This window comes from Lepidochelys kempii, chromosome 15 (genome assembly GCF_965140285.1).
Source record: "Lepidochelys kempii isolate rLepKem1 chromosome 15, rLepKem1.hap1, whole genome shotgun sequence".
Lineage (NCBI taxonomy): Eukaryota > Metazoa > Chordata > Testudines > Cheloniidae > Lepidochelys > Lepidochelys kempii.
Genome location: NC_136394.1, coordinates 26,444,505 through 26,464,352, shown reverse-complemented (window position 1 = coordinate 26,464,352; position 19,848 = coordinate 26,444,505). Strand labels below are relative to the sequence as shown.

General features: G+C 39.3%; 1 protein-coding gene across 3 annotated transcripts in view; it reads right to left on the bottom strand.

The window, feature by feature from the left end:
• Nucleotides 1–271: 271 nt before the first annotated feature.
• Nucleotides 272–19,848, bottom strand: part of LOC140898831 (calcium release-activated calcium channel protein 1) — a 32,200-nt gene continuing 12,623 nt past the window's right edge. Inside the window, exons 1-2 of one of the 3 annotated variants that reach the window (XM_073313314.2) lie at nucleotides 13,395–13,643; nucleotides 272–3,250 (exon numbers count right to left, since the gene is read on the bottom strand). In XM_073313314.2, the coding sequence (XP_073169415.1) occupies nucleotides 2,684–3,250; nucleotides 13,395–13,397 (570 nt within the window). In that variant the 5' untranslated portion in view covers nucleotides 13,398–13,643 and the 3' untranslated portion in view covers nucleotides 272–2,683. Of the gene's footprint in view, nucleotides 3,251–7,071; nucleotides 14,212–19,848 lie in introns of those variants that run through there. The other 2 variants (XM_073313313.2, XM_073313312.2) reach the window with 2 other exon arrangements.

The following is a 19,848-nucleotide window of genomic DNA, read 5'->3' as shown; positions in this document are numbered from 1 at the left end:
TGCAAACAGTTAAAAAAATTAATAAGGTGCCCTATTTACCTTGTCCTTTTACAAACCCACATTTTCTATTTTTAAAAGTTTTCCTCTGCTGTTGCTTTGTGAAAGATTCACACAAGAGGGGAAAAGGGACGTATCCAGGAGAAACAATGAAAGCGACCCCCTTCTACACACACCCTTGGGGGGAGGGGAGGAGAATGTATTTATTTATTTTCTATGCTCTTTCATCTATAGCTATTTTGAAGAGTTATAAATAAATTGGAAGGTACAAAGCTTTCAGAAAAGTGAAATTTTATTTAAACTTGATAGTGTCCCTTTAAGATATTTGCTCCAGTATGCTTACTTTACCACAGCTTTCTAAAAGTCTACTTTCCCAGGTTAAGTAAGGTATCATTAGATTTATCACTGTCAACAACTCAGTAAAGGATGGGCAACTGGGTTTTTTGCTCCGGCTGGTAAATTTTCAAGACCATTTCAGAATGCCGTTTACTAAAGTTTTTACTAATATAATCCCACTAGCACTACAGGAACGAACAGTTGTGGAACCGTGAGCGGAATTCTGCTCATCAACTGTTATATTTCAGCTGCAAAAACACTGGTAATGTCAAAACCAGAGAGAATTTCTGTGTGACTTTCATATCCAGGAGTTTTTGGGGACTGCAACGCAAAGAATGTTTTTGCTTGTGAACAGAGCAAAATAGGAGCAAAAATGTCACTGAGATATAGCCACAGCACTCTGATACAAATTTCAAAGTAATTTTTTAGAATATAAACTGCACTTTTGGTCCAGTCTTCTCAACACATCTTATTGGGAGTTGTGCTTTTGCTAATAAGTCAATTGCATTGATGCAAGTGGGACTACTCATGATAATAAGTACTACCCTCAGGAGTCAGTGTTTGCAAAATTAGGACCTTAATTTGTAAAGCATGTTGACTTCATCTGGTAAAGAGGCCAGGCATAACTGACTTCATTCAACGTAAGCAAAAGCATGCACAGCTCCACTTGAAGTCAAAGAGGCATAGCTCCGATTAGGCCATGACTGAATTTGTTATCTCCAATCACAAAATTACAGGATTACGTTCTATATTAGCAGCTACGAGCTGAGATCCCAGTTCTGTTCCATGGGATCTGAACGTACCACAAACTGGTAGTTTCTGGCTTCAAAGAGATTTTTCACCAACTATCCCACCCATTTCCATCCTTCAGTGAAGGCAGGAGAAACGCTGTCCAAAAGCCACAATTCACTTTTAAATGTATCCAGAGTCACACAAATTCTGAACGAATTGAGGCCAAATCCTATAATCCTTGTCAAGTGTGAGTTTTTGCTTGAGGAAGAACTTAGAATTTGCCACAATAGCTTGAGGCTAAAACAGCAGCTTCGTTCAATAAAAGATGCAGGTCTTACAATTAAGAAGCAATCCTACTTCTTCAAATAAAAATCAGTTGTTTTCATAAATAAGTCTATGTAGCAATAAGTAGTCTTCCACAGCATTTTGGAAGCAAAAATCATGTGTAATTAAGATTTAATATCTTAGATACAATATTTGAGCAAGCAGAAGATTTTTCCACTGAACAAGATCAAGGCGGAGCGGTTTACTTGGGATTCCCACACAGACAAAGCGCCTTTTATCATTTGTATCTGAGATTTTATTCAAAAATATATTTAATATATAAAAAGTATAAAATATTTGCTACTTTGGTTTGGAACAAAAGCAGTAGCTCTACTGTGGTTTAGTCTCTACCGGTGTATGTTATTGCTAGAGAAAAGCCATTAATAGCAAGTTTTCAACCAAGAAAAAAAAAAATATCTGGTGGTAGTTTCTCCATCTATTTATTTTTTTAAAACGGTTCTTTAATGAAAACAGGTAATTTTATCACTTCGGAGAACATATCTGCTCTCATGAATTTTAAAGCAGGTATTGCTTTTCTCTCTATTTTCTTCCCAAAAGAAGAGCAGACTTAGGGCCTCAATCCTACAGATAAAAAGAACAGGAGTACTTGTGGCACTCCTGTTCTTTTTGCAGATACAGACTAACATGGCTGCTGCTCTGAAACCAGTCCTACAGATGCACATCACAATAGGACTGATCATGGGTATCTGGTAGCTGCCATGGCAAAAGGCCCTATAGAAATTAATACAGTAATAGTTACTTGGCAGAAAAACCATGATTGGGGGAGCTAGTGGGAAAAGGGAAGGTGGAAAAGCTCTCAATTTTACCTTTCATCAGACTTTTAGAGTTCACAGTTTAGCACTGAAACCAAATGCTAATTACTCCAAGTCCCAAGTAATTTGTATTGTGCCATGCTACATGTATTGGACAAGCAATACTTTCTAGCAAACACCAACATCAAATAGAAAGAAATACGTCTTCCCTCCCACCACTAACAAATACCAAGGCCTAAAATGTAATTCCTCTTATGCATTGATATATTCACCATTAAAAAGAAACAATTCAGATGATAAGAAGAAGGATGAGAGATGCATGCTCAGTGCAGCCATACCCCAACATCAGTCTCTTCAGATGTCAGTTGTCTAAGATATCATGGTATTTTTTTACTGTTATAAATTAGCACAGAACTTATAAATCTCTCCTTAAAATAAATCAACAGTCCAGCTAGTTCACGCAAGAAGGAGTCAACATAGCAAGGCAGAAACAAAAAATGGATTTGAAACCAAATATAGCTTTATACAAAATGGCTGCCAGGAGGTGGCAAGGTGTCACCTCTGTGGTCCAGCTGATCCTGGAGTCGCGCAAACTCAGCAAGTTCATTCAGTTCTTGAAACTGCCTGTCTGTTTTGTGGCTAACCAGTGACCTATAGAAGTGGACTGCAAATACAATGAAAATCAATCCAAAAGGAACCATAATAGATGTTGAGGCAATAGCTGCTGCTGCTCCTGGGGTGATGGTGGAATTGTTGCCATGGACTGACTCATTAGAAGGTGTCCCTTGTGGAAGAAATTTCACCCAACACAGCAGCACCACTTCTGCAAGGAAGAGCAAAGTCCCAATGACAGTGGAAAACGCCCAGGCGAGCTCAATGTGCCGGTGCATACGCTCATGCGGAGACTCATTAACAGAGTTGAGATTGTGCACATTACTAACGGCCTCTATATTTGGAAGAATGCAGGTGCTTATCATGAGAGCAAAGAGGTGAACGGCAACAAGCACAGTAGTACAGGCACTGAAAGCTATCAAGAGACCTGGAGGGTAGACATGTTTTGAATCTAGCTGAACCTCCACCATAGCCACCTGGAAAGGAAGAAGAAAGATTTAATACTGAACTGTATATTTTAATCTATCACTTTACAATCAACAGGTTTAACATTAGCCGGTTTGAACATTTCCATTTTAGATCAATACAATATTTTAATGATATAATTTAATTCTCACTACATCTGGACAATGAAAACAGACTTGTCAATGTCACTTTGATTGTCATGCAGTAGTACTATGCTGCAAAGTTTGAGCTCCAGACACTGCAGGGAAGTCCTAATCAGAGAGTGGATAAACATCCGATTTAAAACATTCAAAGCTGGATTTTAAAAAAACTAAAATAAATTTGAAATTATGGCAATTCATATTAAAGCCTAAATTTATTTTAAATCTTTTAAAATAATTTGAATGGAATGAGATAATATTCAGACAGTACATGTTTGCCAAATATTTTAAAATAAAAGTTAAACCACTGAACTGCTGGAAGTCAGTGGCTAAGCACCTGAAACTAGAGTTTGTTGAAGTTCTCAAGAAACTTAACAGCAGTAGCCTCTTCTCCTGGTGCAAAGAATAGTTCATTCAAAGTTGAGAAACCAGTTAGGAGTTGAAAAAGCAAAAAAGCTTTTTTTCCTCTTCAAATTCATGAACAAAAACAGGAGGTTCAGATCTACTACTTCTAAAAATACTGAAGAACATGGTGACCAGAAACAATCAGATCAATTCGTTAGCTTCCTCTAATTAGTTGTTTTAAATGCAATACTGTTTTGATACAAAAAAATAAATTTACATATCCAGCACATTACGGTTGTTTTTATTTAAATAACATTTTAAAAATGCACAGAAAACATTTTTCATTGAATTCCAATTTCCATCCATGCAGCTTGACGCAAGTCAAAAGTAAAAATTTAATGAAGGAAATAAACATCATTCATTATTTTACAACAAAACAATGTAAAAAAAATAAGGCTCTGAATAAGTGTTTAGCTATATAATAGCTTAAATTGTGAGAACATATATAGCATGTCTTCCTGGTTACGAAGAAATACCAAGAACAATCTAGATACTATATTTAATTGCAAATAAACGTTAATAGCAACCAATGAGAATGAACCTTTCTTTAGGAAAACAAAAAGAAAAAAGAGTACAAATGCAAAACAAGATTAAAATAGATATTTAAATTGAGATTTCCTGCTTGCCATGATTTAAAAAAACACTACTGATTTTTAATCAACCACCCTGCCTTAAATCCAAACCAAAACCAGTGTAAATTTCTTATCATGTTAGGTTATAATTGAAACATTTTAACTAATCCTACACTCTGGGCCTGAGGTAGCCAATGGGGCCACATTTCACTTAATCCATTTCTAAGATACATCTATTGTAAGACGCATCGTCAGTAAAGACAACACATAAGTTAATGCCAACAAAATAACTGCCCTGCCAATTCCAAGTTAATTTCCATAAGTCAGCCAGGCCTTGAGGATCAGCATTTTAAGGCTCTGTTAGGCCACAAGGGAAGTGAAACAAATTCTAAAAAAAAGTAGGAATACTTCACTGTATTTTTCCCCAGCCATACAAAATTAGAGATTGTCAGTTTATCCATCTCCTGCTGATCTCAACTACAGGAGTGATGCAGACTCTAAGGATAATAGCTATGTTCATACTGCAGTAAAAAAAACCCCGTGGCTCTCTGCTGACTTGGGCTTATAGAGCTTGGGCCTGGGGGCTAAAAATTGCAGTGCAGGTGTGCAGAAGCTCAGATTTTTGAGACCAACCACCTTCTGGGGTTTCAGAGGCTGGGCTCTAGCTTAAGCCCAAACATCTACACCGCAATTTTTAGCCTTGCTACCTGAGCCCTGCAAGCCTGAGTCTGCTGACCTGGGCCAGCCACAGCCATGCCACAGATCTTTTATTGCAGTGCAGCTGTGGCCTAAGATACATGGGGCCCAAAGCGTAAAGTGCTTCTCCACTATGCTAGGGATAGCCAAATGAGAATGGTGGAGAGGGTTGGGAAGGCTGGAAGGAAAAGCAGTATCTCTACTACTTCCTCTTTGCCTCTATCCCCCAGACATCTAGAAAGCCACTCCTCAGCTACATGGGACAGAGTCGAGGACTAGTTCCCCAGCACAGGCGTCTCCTCTCAAGTCCAAGCACATTAGTAAGGCCGTACGAACTAGCATGTGGTCACCATGCATAGCTGCAATCCTCCCATCCCCAAAGGTTATAGTGGAACAACTCCCAGCAGGAACCATGGGAACTGCAAAGCCAAGGGAGCCATGCCTAGAGGCCTCCATGTGGATGACCCAGGGTTGCAATGATGTCCCAAGGTCCAAAATAGATCTCAGAACATCCACAGGTTTAAGGGGTGGAACTCCCTTCCAGATCTGTAGGTGGGCAGGAAGAACCACGCTCTGGCTGTATGACTTGTAGGAAACTCCTTGAGTGAAGATTTGGAGCTAGTCTCTCAGGTGCACTAGAGCAGCACTTGGCAAACAAGGGGAAGGTGGACCTGTGTAGTTTTAGGCCACCTTTATTTCCCCTGATTTTGGAGTACATCTGGGGCACAACCAAACTACTGGGGGTGGAACCACTCAGGGATGCTCTAACTTGAGGAGGGTTATCACCGATACAAGGATCTACCCTACTAGCCAGGATTGCCAGGGTACACCCCAATTTTTCCCTTCTCGCTCCCACTCCAGAATATCCCCTACACCAGCTGGGCCAGGCAGGGCTGGCATTGGACCAATCTAGCACTCCTCTGTTTGGGCAGAATGCCTTAAAGCTGCATCATCATTGGAGTGGCACTTAGGAGCACAGTTGCCAACTTTCACGCAGTAAACAAGCACCTCGACTTTCACAGTAAGTAAAAAATCAAGCTAATCCCATTTGAAAACAAAGCCAAAACAAGCCCATCCCTAAGAACCCCAACATTCTATGTGACTAGATCCCCCTGGCCCGCAGTCTGGGACTGTGGTGGGCCCGCTGTGCACCGCAACTCTCTCCCCTCTTCTCCCCGCCCTTGCCCCTGCTTGCTGGGAGCTGATCTTAAAAAAAAGGAAGCAACAAGCTACAAGCAAAAACTAGCCAACAAGCAACTCACAAGCCAATTAAGACAAAGACAAGCCCAATTTCTGCGTTTTTTCCATGGGTTTGGCATATCTGCTTAGGAGTGGCCAAGGATGTGGGGTGAAAAGCTGACCCCACTAAATTCAATGGAAGTTTTGCCATTTACTTCAGTGGGGCCAGGATTTCACACCTGATCCTAATGAAGTTCTCCCCTGCCTCTGCCACATGAGGCAGAAATAGCTCAATGTTCCTTTAAATGTAAACTGAGAGGTTTCCATTCATTTTAGAAAACTTCACTTGATGGTCATGTATTATATTTATCATCCCTGCTGGGCCATATAAACTATTTCATTAGTCAGTGCAGAAATGCCCCTAGCAAGAGAGGAAACTTTAAAAGCAACTCTTTCAGAAGATTCTTATAAGCATTTACAGTTGCTTAGAGACTTTAATCCTGCCATTTCTCTTGAAAAACAAATACATTATCCTGATAAATTTGTCTGAGACAGAGCAGTTGCTTTTGAGTAAAGCAGAAATAACAGGAAAATTTCAGCAAGCAACCTTTATCAGAGGGCTTGACAAATTTGTCAGCATGTGTTTAAGTCCAGAAAGAAAAGTGACAGGCTGCATAAGGAATAGAATAGAAAATACTGAAAAGGTTATAAAAACCATGGAAGATTGTCATACTGTGGACAGTGCTGATCACCCGATATGAAAAGAGGATAGAGGAGAAATAGAGAAGGGGTCCAGAGACAGATGATAAAAATAGTTTGACGCATAGAAAGACAAAGACATTAACATTATTGGTATTCTTTAGTTTAGAGGCGAATAAGAGGGACACAATAGAAGTATACAAAATAATGAATTGTAATAGGAAACAACTTTCTTCCACAACAGTAAATCTGTGTAATTTTAAAAAACAATTAGCTATTCATATGGATGATGACATCCAGTTACATTAAGTAGGATTTTATTTTATTTTTTAAAAGAGGGGCTATAAACCCTCATGCTTCAGGGGATAAACTAACCACTATTTGACTAGGATAAGGAAGAAACTTTCCCAGTATGCAGGTTATTCCATCATTTTCCATGCTGAGGTTTTTTGCACCTTCCTCAGAAGCAACCGATACTAGCACTCCCAGAGACAGTCCCCATTTGTTGACTGTAGACAAATAGGCCACAACTCCCCTGTTGTCAAAAATATGCTTGCGACTTTACCACATTTTTCCTCTCTAGTCTGTTAACAGGATCTACAAGCCAACATCAACCATGCAAAGCACTGTGGCATGCCTGGGTTATACTTTGTCTAGACTATGTACTTGCTAAGATAAATAGCCTATACATAGATATTGAAAGGAGAAGTAATAAATAGGCATTTGTTGTCATAATAAAATCAGGAAAGTTGTAGGAAGTGTTTTAAAGGATTTAGTGAAAGACTGCAGGATAAATTTAAGTCCAGTTAAGAGGGAGATTCTACAGCAGCTCTTGAATAATCAGCGTTTACAAATCCTGAACTTCTTTAATTACATTGAGTACAATATTTGTGGTTTTAATTTAGATTGAACAAGCCCATCCAGATGATGTTTTAGAAGAGGCCCAGGCAATGCTTGACGACAGCCAAGAATGAGAACAGGCTGCTGATAAAGATATGAGAAAAGAACAAAAGACTCATTGTTACTTCTTCATTTGAATCATCTTTCTAGATCCATGGTACATGAGATGGTGTGTTTTGTAAAGCAGAGAAGCAGCACCAAAACCTACTTGGTTCTCAAGAAATTAATTAGTTCCTCAAAACTGCCACAATGTACACTTCATTCTGTATTTCCATTTGGACAGGATCCATTTTACTCAGGAGTTTGGACGCTGAAGAGGCCTTATAGGAAGAAATAATTCTGCCCATGAATAAATTAGAAGTAGGTGTTGACCTCCTTTGACACTATATTATAGAAAACCTAAGTCTGATCATAAACCAATTTCCAGGCTGTTTTAATACCAGATGGCCATGTTAAGTGGGCTGAAAGCCAAGCACACATTATCCATACTTTCATGTCAGTTACAAGAATTAAAGTCATGGATGGCACTCTGAATGAAAGTCCTCCTCCTGGAAGGTCTGTATTTATATTTTCTTCAGACCATAGCACTAACTCAGTGTAATACTAGTGCTCCTGTTAAATTAAAAACAGACTAGTACAGATGGGTGAATGAAACTACGTGCTGGCATAGATGTCAGCCTGGTATTGCAGAAAGAGGTGCATTCTGCTGGTGGGTGCAGTTAGGGTTTTTAATATGGGCTTGCTTGACTTTGCCTTCTATACATCCCAAGAGTATTAATTGAGTTTACAAATTTCTGTACATAGGGGTAGCTTTATTGGAACTAAGAATCATTTTCATGCTGCACTGAACACCATTTAAAAAAATTAAATGAAAAGGTGAGATGGAACCTGGTTTGCAGCCAGATACATGACTGCCATACTGTAGTGTGTTACAAAGAGGTCATTTTCCAGCAAGACAGCCATTCCCAAAACACTACCCATAAGTGCCAGGTTTACAATAATGTCCATTTAGTTATGGGGAGATGATTTCTTCCCAAAGTGACTACTAGTCTTGATCCAAAAAGGCTGCAGGTTTCATACAAGAAATTCCTTATAATCCTACAGAAGTATTTTCTAGCTCAACTTGAAAGGGAGGAAGGAAATAGCGATCTATTACGATGCCCTGTCACAGCTGAGGAGGATTTCTCCCATCAAAGCCCAAATGAATTGGCTTTTGGTAGGTGAACTAGATATGTAGGGGCTGCCCAGGAGAATAGAATTCTTCCTACATTTCCTATCACCCACAGGCTATAGTAGCAGCCACAGCCCTCCATATTCCCCCAAGTTTTTTGGCCAAAAGATGCTGAAGTTTAGTTGGACTGGTCACACCTTCACCCTCACTCCCACACAGTAAGTTTCTGCTGAGAACAGCTCTGTGAGATGCTGAGGGGAGGAGTATAGTGCCCTTGCCCAGCATCCCTATGGCATGCCCTCCCTGTACAGAGGAATCCCAGTGTTTCCATTAGTCTCACAGCTTTTTGTGCCTGCACAGGGGAGATGGGAAGCTGCATTTCCCTTACATACTCCATAGTAAGCTATAATGAATTTTCAAAAACATGTTTTGAAATACCCAGTCTTCTCAGTAACTATGTATGGTCTTAGTAGAAGCCACCACTCTACTTAACAGCTGGTGCTCTAGATAAATGTCATCAAGTAGGCCTGAGAACCACTGTGTGTGATCAAAATCCACATCTGGTAAATAGAAGGCAAATTCTAAGCCTAGCTCTACCGCTCTCTTGCCTTCAGTAAGTCACTTAACCGTAGAGCAGTGGTTCTCAAGCAGGGGTCTGGTGCCTCTTGGGGGGCCACAAGCAGGTTTCAGGGAGGCTGCCAAGCAGGGCTGGCATTAGACTTGCTGGGGCCCGGGACAGCAAGCCGAAGCCCCACTACACGGGGCTGAAGCAGAGGCCCGATACCCTGCCACCCGGTGCTGAAGCTGAAGCCTAAGCAACTTAGCTTCACGGGGGCCCCTGTGGCATGGGGCTTGGGCAATTGCCCTGCTTGCCACCCCCTAATGCTAGCCCTGGCTTTTACATGAACAAAAATAGTTGTAGCCCAGGTGGGTTGTGGAATTGTTATAGCATGTTGGGGGGTCCTCAAAGAAAAAGGTTGAGAACGCCTGCCCGAAAACACACATCATTAGGCTGAAGTCAATGAAGGCATGCTAGGTTACGTTAGATATATTTCCAAATTGGTGCAAGAGATATATGTACCTTCTGCAGAGAACTGCTATGAGGATTCATATGTGTAAAGCACAGAAGTGCCATGTTACATCAGAATATCTGAAGCTGATTAATGAAAAAAAAGTCCCTGTTAATCAGTTAGTGTGTGATTAGTTCATCCAATTTACACTGAACTTCTGAATATCAATGAAAATGGGAATGTATTTTTGTTGAGTTCGTTCAATTGACTCCCCAAACTCTAATTTAAGTAAGAGCCTCCTTTAAAAAAACACTGAGTCGAGAACACTATCAATGTCAGGTTTAGTCCCAAGAATAAAGCAGTGTTAAAGTGAGGAAAGAGACTGTGACCACATTATTCTCTTTATGCCTATTTGTGGAGTCAGGAAGGGTTTTGTCTGCACCTGGTAGCCCATGTACCACATTACACTCAAGACTCTGAATGCTGAATCACTGAACACGTAAGAGGATATCTTCACGAAACTGAGATTATTACTGGCACCGTGTAACTAAATGGAGTAAAATGAGTGACAGTTACAGAACAAGATGTTTGTCAGAAGTCTTGGTGACAAGACAAATTATAAGCATATTTTATTTCAATTTTAAATCTAAATCTAATATATACAAAACCGTTGTTTAAACTGTTTAAAGTAAATGCTTAATACCATTAGTATAAACGGGAACAGAATAAAATTGAGTGCACTGTACTGTTTAGAGAACAGACTTGACATCATGAGTTCTGGTCTTTATTTGTGCCTCTGCCATGCAGTTAATATGTGATCTTGCACAAGACACATCTTTTGTGACCATTTCCCCAGCTGAAGAATGGGGAAAATACATAAATGAGCTGTGCCTAAAGGCTTAAAGTGCAGTTATGGTCAGAAAAAATTACTAGTAATAGCTCTAATTTAAAAGGAATGCAAACAGTTAAAAAAATTAATAAGGTGCCCTATTTACCTTGTCCTTTTACAAACCCACATTTTCTATTTTTAAAAGTTTTCCTCTGCTGTTGCTTTGTGAAAGATTCACACAAGAGGGGAAAAGGGACGTATCCAGGAGAAACAATGAAAGCGACCCCCTTCTACACACACCCTTGGGGGGAGGGGAGGAGAATGTATCTATTTATTTTCTATCCTCTTTCATCTATAGCTATTTTGAAGAGTTATAAATAAATTGGAAGGTACAAAGCTTTCAGAAAAGTGAAATTTTATTTAAACTTGATAGTGTCCCTTTAAGATATTTGCTCCAGTATGCTTACTTTACCACAGCTTTCTAAAAGTCTACTTTCCCAGGTTAAGTAAGGTATCGTTAGATTTATCACTGTCAACAACTCAGTAAAGGATGGGCAACTGGGTTTTTTGCTCCGGCTGGTAAATTTTCAAGACCATTTCAGAATGCCGTTTACTAAAGTTTTTACTAATATAATCCCACTAGCACTACAGGAACGAACAGTTGTGGAACCGTGAGCGGAATTCTGCTCATCAACTGTTATATTTCAGCTGCAAAAACACTGGTAATGTCAAAACCAGAGAGAATTTCTGTGTGACTTTCATATCCAGGAGTTTTTGGGGACTGCAACGCAAAGATGTTTTTGCTTGTGAACAGAGCAAAATAGGAGCAAAAATGTCACTGAGATATAGCCACAGCACTCTGATACAAATTTCAAAGTAATTTTTTAGAATATAAACTGCACTTTGGGTCCAGTCTTCTCAACACATCTTATTGGGAGTTGTGCTTTTGCTAATAAGTCAATTGCATTGATGCAAGTGGGACTACTCATGATATTAAGTACTACCCTCAGGAGTCAGTGTTTGCAAAATTAGGACCTTAATTTGTAAAGCATGTTGACTTCATCTGGTAAAGAGGCCAGGCATAACTGACTTCATTCAACGTAAGCAAAAGCATGCACAGCTCCACTTGAAGTCAAAGAGGCATAGCTCCAATTAGGCCATGACTGAATTTGTTACCTCCGATCACAAAATTACAGGATTACGTTCTATATTAGCAGCTACGAGCTGAGATCCCAGTTCTGTTCCATGGGATCTGAACGTATCACAAACTGGTAGTTTCTGGCTTCAAAGAGATTTTTCACCAACTATCCCACCCATTTCCATCCTTCAGTGAAGGCAGGAGAAACGCTGTCCAAAAGCCACAATTCACTTTTAAATGTATCCAGAGTCACACAAATTCTGAACGAATTGAGGCCAAATCCTATAATCCTTGTCAAGTGTGAGTTTTTGTTTGAGGAAGAACTTAGAATTTGACACAATAGCTTGAGGCTAAAACAGCAGCTTCGTTCAATAAAAGATGCAGGTCTTACAATTAAGAAGCAATCCTACTTCTTCAAATAAAAATCAGTTGTTTTCATAAATAAGTCTATGTAGCAATAAGTGGTCTTCCACAGCATTTTGGAAGCAAAAATCATGTGTAATTAAGATTTAATATCTTAGATACAATATTTGAGCAAGCAGAAGATTTTTCCACTGAACAAGATCAAGGTGGAGCAGTTTACTTGGGATTCCCACACAGACAAAGCGCCTTTTATCATTTGTATCTGAGATTTTATTCAAAAATATATTTAATATATAAAAAGTATAAAATATTTGCTACTTTGGTTTGGAACAAAAGCAGTAGCTCTACTGTGGTTTAGTCTCTACCGGTGTATGTTATTGCTAGAGAAAAGCCATTAATAGCAAGTTTTCAACCAAGAAAAAAAAAAAATCTGGTGGTAGTTTCTCCATCTATTTTTTTTTAAACGGTTCTTTAATGAAAACAGGCAATTTTATCACTTCTGAGGACATATCTGCTCCCATGAATTTTAAAGCAGGTATTGCTTTTCTCTCTATTTTCTTCCCAAAAGAAGAGCAGACTTAGGGCCTCAGTCCTACAGATAAAAAGAACAGGAGTACTTGTGGCACTCCTTTTCTTTTTGCAGATACAGACTAACACGGCTGCTGCTCTGAAACCAGTCCTACAGACGCACATCACAATAGGACTGATCATGGGTATCTGGTAGCTGCCATGGCAACAGGCCCTATAGAAATTAATACAGTAATAGTTACTTGGCAGAAAAACCATGATTGGGGGAGCTAGTGGGAAAAGGGAAGGTGGAAAAGCTCTCAATTTTACCTTTCATCAGACTTTGAGATCACAGTTTAGCACTGAAACCAAATGCTAATTACTCCAAGTCCCAAGTAATTTGTATTGTGCCATGCTACATGTATTGGACAAGCAATACTTTCTAGCAAACACCAACATCAAATAGAAAGAAATAAGGCTTCCCTCCCACCACTAACAAATACCAAGGCCTAAAATGTAATTCCTCTTACGCATTGATATATTCACCATTAAAAAGAAACAATTCAGATGATAAGAAGAAGGATGAGAGATGCATGCTCAGTGCAGCCATACCCCAACATCAGTCTCTTCAGATGTCAGTTGTCTAAGATATCATGGTATTTTTTTACTGTTATAAATTAGCACAGAATTTATAAATCTCTCTTTAAAATAAATCAACAGTCCAGCTAGTTCACGCAAGGAGGAGTCAACATAGCAAGGCAGAAGCAAAAAATGGATTTTTAAACCAAATATAGCTTTAAACAAAATGGCTGCCAGGAGGTGGCAAGGTGTCGCCTCTGTGGTCCAGCTGATCCTGGAGTCGCGCAAACTCAGCAAGTTCATTCAGTTCTTGAAACTGCCTGTCTGTTTTGTGGCTAACCAGTGACCTATAGAAGTGGACTGCAAATACAATGAAAATCAATCCAAAAGGAACCATAATAGATGTTGAGGCAATAGCTGCTGCTGCTCCTGGGGTGATGGTGGAATTGTTGTCATGGACTGACTCATTAGAAGGTGTCCCTTGTGGAAGAAATTTCACCCAACACAGCAGCACCACTTCTGCAAGGAAGAGCAAAGTCCCAATGACAGTGGAAAACGCCCAGGCGAGCTCAATGTGCCGGTGCATACGCTCATGTGGAGACTCCTTTACAGAGTTGAGATTGTGCACATTACTAACGGCCTCTATATTTGGAAGAATGCAGGTGCTTATCATGAGAGCAAAGAGGTGAATGGCAACAAGCACAGTAGTACAGGCACTGAAAGCTATCAAGAGACCTGGAGGGTAGGCATAATCTCTTTCTAGCTGAACCTCCACCATAGCCACCTGGAAAGGAAGAATAAAGATTTAAAACTGAACTGTATATTTTAATCTATCACTTTACAAACAACAGGTTTAACATTAACAGATTTAAACATTTCCATTTTTAGATCAATACAATATTTTAATGATATAATTTAATTCTCACTACATCTGGACAATGAAAACAGACTTGGCAATGTCACTTACTGATTGTCGTGCAGTAGCACTATGCTGCAAAGTTTGGGCTCCAAACACTGCAGGGAAGTCCTAATCAGAGAGTGGATAAACATCCGATTTAAAACAAATTCAAAACTGGATTTTTAAAAAACTAAAATAAATTTGAAATTATGACAATTCATAATAAAGCCTAAACTTATTTTAAATTTATTAAAATAATTTGAATGGAATAAGAAAATATTCAGACAGTACGTGTTTGCTGCTGAAGTTTTAAAAATAAAAGTTAAACCGCTGAACTGCTGGAAGTCACTGGTTAAGCACCTGGAACTAGGGTTTGTTGAAGTGCTAAAGCAGCTTTTGACAGCAGTAGGGTCTTCTCCTGGTGCAGAGAATATTCTCTTTATTTCATCTCAATAACTAGTTCATTCAAAGTTGAGAAACCAGTTGGGAATTGAAAAAGCAAAAAAGCTTCTTTTCCTCTTCAAATTCATGAACAAAAACAGGAGGTTCAGATCTACTACTTCTAAAAATACTGAAGGACATGGTGACCAGAAACAAACAGATCAATTTGTTAGCTATAGATAATACTTCCTCTAATCAGTTGTTTTAAACGCAATACTGTTTTGATACAAAAAAATAAATTTATATATCCAGCACATTAAAGTTGTTTTTATTTAAGTAACATTTTAAAAATGCACAGACAACATTTTTCATTGAATTCCAATTTCCATCCATGCAGCTTGACACAAGTCAAAAGTGAAAATTTAATGAAGAAAATAAGAAACTTCATTCATTATTTTACAACAAAACAATGTAAAAAAAATAAGGCTCTGAATAAGTGTTAAGCTATATAATAGCTTAAATTGTGAGAACAGATATAGCATATCTTCCTGGTTAGCATGAAATACCAAGAGCTCTCTCAGGTGCACTAGAGCAGCACTTGGCAAACAAGGGGAAGGTGGACCTGTGTAGTTTTAGGCCAACTTTATTTCCCCTGATTCTGGAGTATGTCTGGGGCACAACCAAACTACTGGGGGTGGAACCACTCAGGGATGCTCTAACTTGAGGAGGGTTGTTATCACCTATACAAGGATCTGCCCTACTAGCCAGGATCGTCAGGGTGCACCCCAATTTTTCCCTTCTCACTCCCACTCCAGAATATCCCCTACACCAGCTGGACCAGAAGGGACTGACATTGGACCAATCTAGCACTCCTCTGTTTGGGCAGAATGCCTTAAAGCTGCATCATCATTGGCGTGGCACTTAGGAGTATCCAAGGTTGTGGGGTGAAATCCTGACCCCACTAAATTCAATGCCAGTTTTGCCATTTACTGCAGTGGGGCCAGGATTTCACCCCGATCCTAACAAAGTTCTCCCCTGCCTCTGCCACATAAGGCAGAAATAGCTCAATGTTCCTTTAAATGTAAATTGAGATGTTTCCATTCATATTATATGACCATCAGGTGAAGTCTTCTATTAGATTTATCATCCCTGCTAGGCCATCTAAACTATTCCCTTATCCAATGCAGAAATGCCCCTCACAAGAGAGGAAACTTTAAAAGTAACTCTTTCAGAGGATTCTTTTAAGCATTTACAGTTGCTTAGAGACTTTAATCCTGCCATTTCTCTTGAAAAACAAATACTTTATCATGATAAATTTGGCTCTGAGACAGAGCAGTTGCTTTTGAGTAAAGCAGAAATACAAGAACATTTCAGCAAGCAACATTTGGTCTCCTTTATCAGAGGGCTTCATTCATTCGTCAGCATGTGTTTAAATCAGAAACAAATGAGTAGTAAACTTATGAGGGTACATACATGTATGTAATCATCAGGGCTAAATTAATACACACTGAAATACTAGTTCTCTCATATTAAGAGTCACTGAAATAATTGGAACTAGTGTCTCCTATCAGTTCAATCCAAATATTGTCTCACCATGTCCCATTAGTGATTTAGACAAAAAAGATCTGTACTGAGTACTGTATAAATTAAATGCATCAGTCTTGTTCACATAATAAAAAAGCCTTCAAACTGTGGAGTACTATGAACACAGCAAGCAATGCGAACAAAAAGAACGAGAAATGGAAAGAAAAAAAATGGAGCCATAACAAGTAGCAACAGACACTCAATTTGTCACTTTCCCTTAGCTGTATCAAACTATGTCTAATTAGATTTCCTGTTCATTACATTTGTATTGAGATGTCTGAGGACACAAATCAACTGGAAAGGATCACTGGATGCATTTGCCAACTTATGCTTTTACACAAACAGCTACAACATACATTCAAGGCCTGTGATCAATAGCTAGTTTCACATATTACAATATACCCTTGACAGGATAAATGTACAGACCTTGTGATTTAGTTTATTACTAGGTTATAAAAGTTTTTAAAATGTGGTTTCTCAACTGTGAGAAGTTTCACATTTTAGAGACATGCGTGGAAGAGAACGATTCAAGACATACCATGACTGGCCACATACACAATATTTATTTTATCCCAGACTACGAAGTAAGCTTTGATCTAGAGCAACTTTTTCAAACATCAGAGCACAAGTTATAACTGGTTATTTGTGGAGCTCAGATCTATGGAATAGGCAAAAAGCTTTAACTGGATCCAGGTTAGACAGGAGTCAGTCTAAAACACACACAGACACAGATCATTATATGCAGCCTGTTCACTGCTGGTGCACCCTTTTCCTGTTCCAATGAATGTAATGGAATGCTGGGGCATACTAGGCATGTTCAGCAGCAAAGTAGATGTATTCTACCTACAGCATTTATATTCACTAAGCAGTGAAGAGTTTCATTTTCATGCACATTAATTTATCTTCTCTCCATTACTTTACTGGTGCTTGTCTTGAAATTTGACAGCTTAGCTGTCAACTCTATTTTAGCCTCAAGAACATTCCATAATTTAAAGACAGCTCAGATATTCTATGCTAATATTTAAAGGAAGATTAATATGACCAAAACAGACTCCAAGTAAGCTTCATCAAATGGATAAGGATGATAAAGACTCCAAGCCTTTTAAAAAATCATGGTTGAAGAATCAAGTATTTAATTGCCCCTTCTAGTGTAAAGGAAGTCTCATGCTTCAGCTAGTCAGTTTCCATGAGATGCGGATTAAAAACATTTAATTTCAGAAGGAGGCAGGAATATTTGGAATTCCAACATGCCCTCTGTTCTTGGGCAGCTGATCTCTCCCTCTAGAACTATTTAGGGTGCTCACATGAGCACACCACACAGAGCTGCCTTAATATCAAAAATGAGGGATGCAAAACAAATACTCTTCCTCTTGTTGATTTAGGGTAAGTTTATCCTGGGCTGCAGAGAGTTGGGGAACCATGTTTAAGATGCAGTGCTCAAACACTGTTTCCAGTTTGGCATTGCCCATATTCACCAGCAAAACAAAACCTTGTAAGAAACTGGTTTAGCTGAAACAACATTCAAACAGTCCTTTAACTTTGTCCCTGACCCAGCAAAAATGGTGCATCAGGTGGCAATAAAAAAGCTGCAGAAAAGAGGGGCATTAGATTTATAGACAGTCCACAAAGCTGTTACTGTGTTGGACGATCATGTTATAAAACTGTTTATTTTTTGCCAAAGTGGCTGGCACCAAACTGGATGCTACTAACCATGTCAAAGAACCAGGATATGCCTTGTAATCTGATTTAAACAGCTTAAACCTTGGTTCCATCCACCCAAGCAAAGTTTCAGTTTTTAAATTGGTTGGGTTGCTTTTATAACATGGCTGCTTAATATGGTAAATTTTGTTGTGGAGACAGGCAGTTATCACAAGAGGTCAGTCAGAATCCAGTGCAAGAGCAGGAAGGGTGTAGCTTCCTCCAGCTCACAGTAAGTGTACCATGTGATTACTGCGAGCAAACTTGAGACTGTTCTCTTATATAGAGGAATTACTGCTAGTGTCAATACATTTTAAAAAACTGTCCCAAGTGTCAGCCTTTTGGATTACATGAATTTAATGGATAGCAAGGACACCACTACGTGTGGCACTAATTAGCCCCATTTTTGGCTCTCTCAGTAGAGACCAATGAATGAACCAACCACATAGTGCCATGATTCCTGGTACCAGTTCCTGACATTTCCTTCAGGCCTGGAACCAGCTGGGTAGATACAGACTATATCAGATACTGGAACAGGAAAAAATTAACTTGGAGCCAAGATGAGTAATAGGAGGGCTGTCGGGGAGAACTCTGCTCCCTCTGAAAGGGGCTGTGGGCAGATACCATTTGCCAATGTGCAAGATTACTAAAACCGAAAGGACCCAATTTTGTTCAAGAGATGAAGACCTGAAAAACCAAATTCAGCATTGATGTTTGAAAGGTAACAGCCTTCCTTCCCGTGAGCATGCAAGGTCTAGTTAAAAGCAAGAAATACCACACACACACACAAACAGCTGCTCCCCTGATACCCACCCAATATTTCATGGGCTAGGAGTGCTCCAAAAAGGGAGCTGTGCGATTTGCCCTGTAGCTGAGAGCCTTAGCTCAGTCAACAGCAAACTGTTCCTGAGTAAGGATCACCAGTGATGGTCTCCAAAAGGGGAAAAGGGGTTTTTGTCCAATCTTTCCCCTAGACAGAAGGGCTGATGGAACTTACAGAGGGTAATTTGGGAAGGGAACGGGCAACATGGGAAACAGAATGGAGTAAGACTAGAGAGACTCTCCATGGTTTCAGAAACAGAAAGGACCTCATGAGACTGAGAAGAAAGGAAGAGAAAATAATGTTGATGTATGTTGATTTGGCTAGAGGTATTGTTAAGCAAAAAGGAAGTTTACTGTGTGAAGTTACATTTTTAAGCAATGTGGTAAAACTAGATATAAGCATCACATGCTGACAAGCAGGAAGCAAGAGAATACTTCCTCCCTGCCTTTCCCTTTTACTAACTCTGAAAAGTAAACAGATGCTTCAAGCCCATTTCAAAATGAATTTTTGCAGAACCTTTTACTAATGTGCATTTAGGGCTTGTCCAAAGCCCATTGAAGTTAATGGAACTACAACCCATGGACAAAATTAAATGAGTTCCACACAGTTGGAGTTGGGATTTTTCAAGAGTCTGAAGTGTTAGGCACCCAAATCTTATTAAAATTCAGTGAGATTTGGGAACTTTACCTTCAGCTCTTTTGAAACTCCTCAGTTGAATACTTAAAGATTTCACACAGGAAGGGAGGCTAAACCATGTTTCTGTCTTGGCTAATCTTGACTGCTAGCAAAACTGTACACACTAAACAACTTTCCCCTCTAGAAGAAGTTGTATTCTCACCCTAATTACAGTTTAACAGCTTTGAATGATTCCAAGTAATTTCCTTGTGGACCATGCAGCATTATACATTACCACACAGTTTGGCACAGAGAGGCCTAACTAGCAGCTTCTGCTACAAATACTGCATACTGTTGAGTGCTATTGGACAGAAATTACATTATTTGTGCATCTGACAATATCATCACACCACCAACTGGCA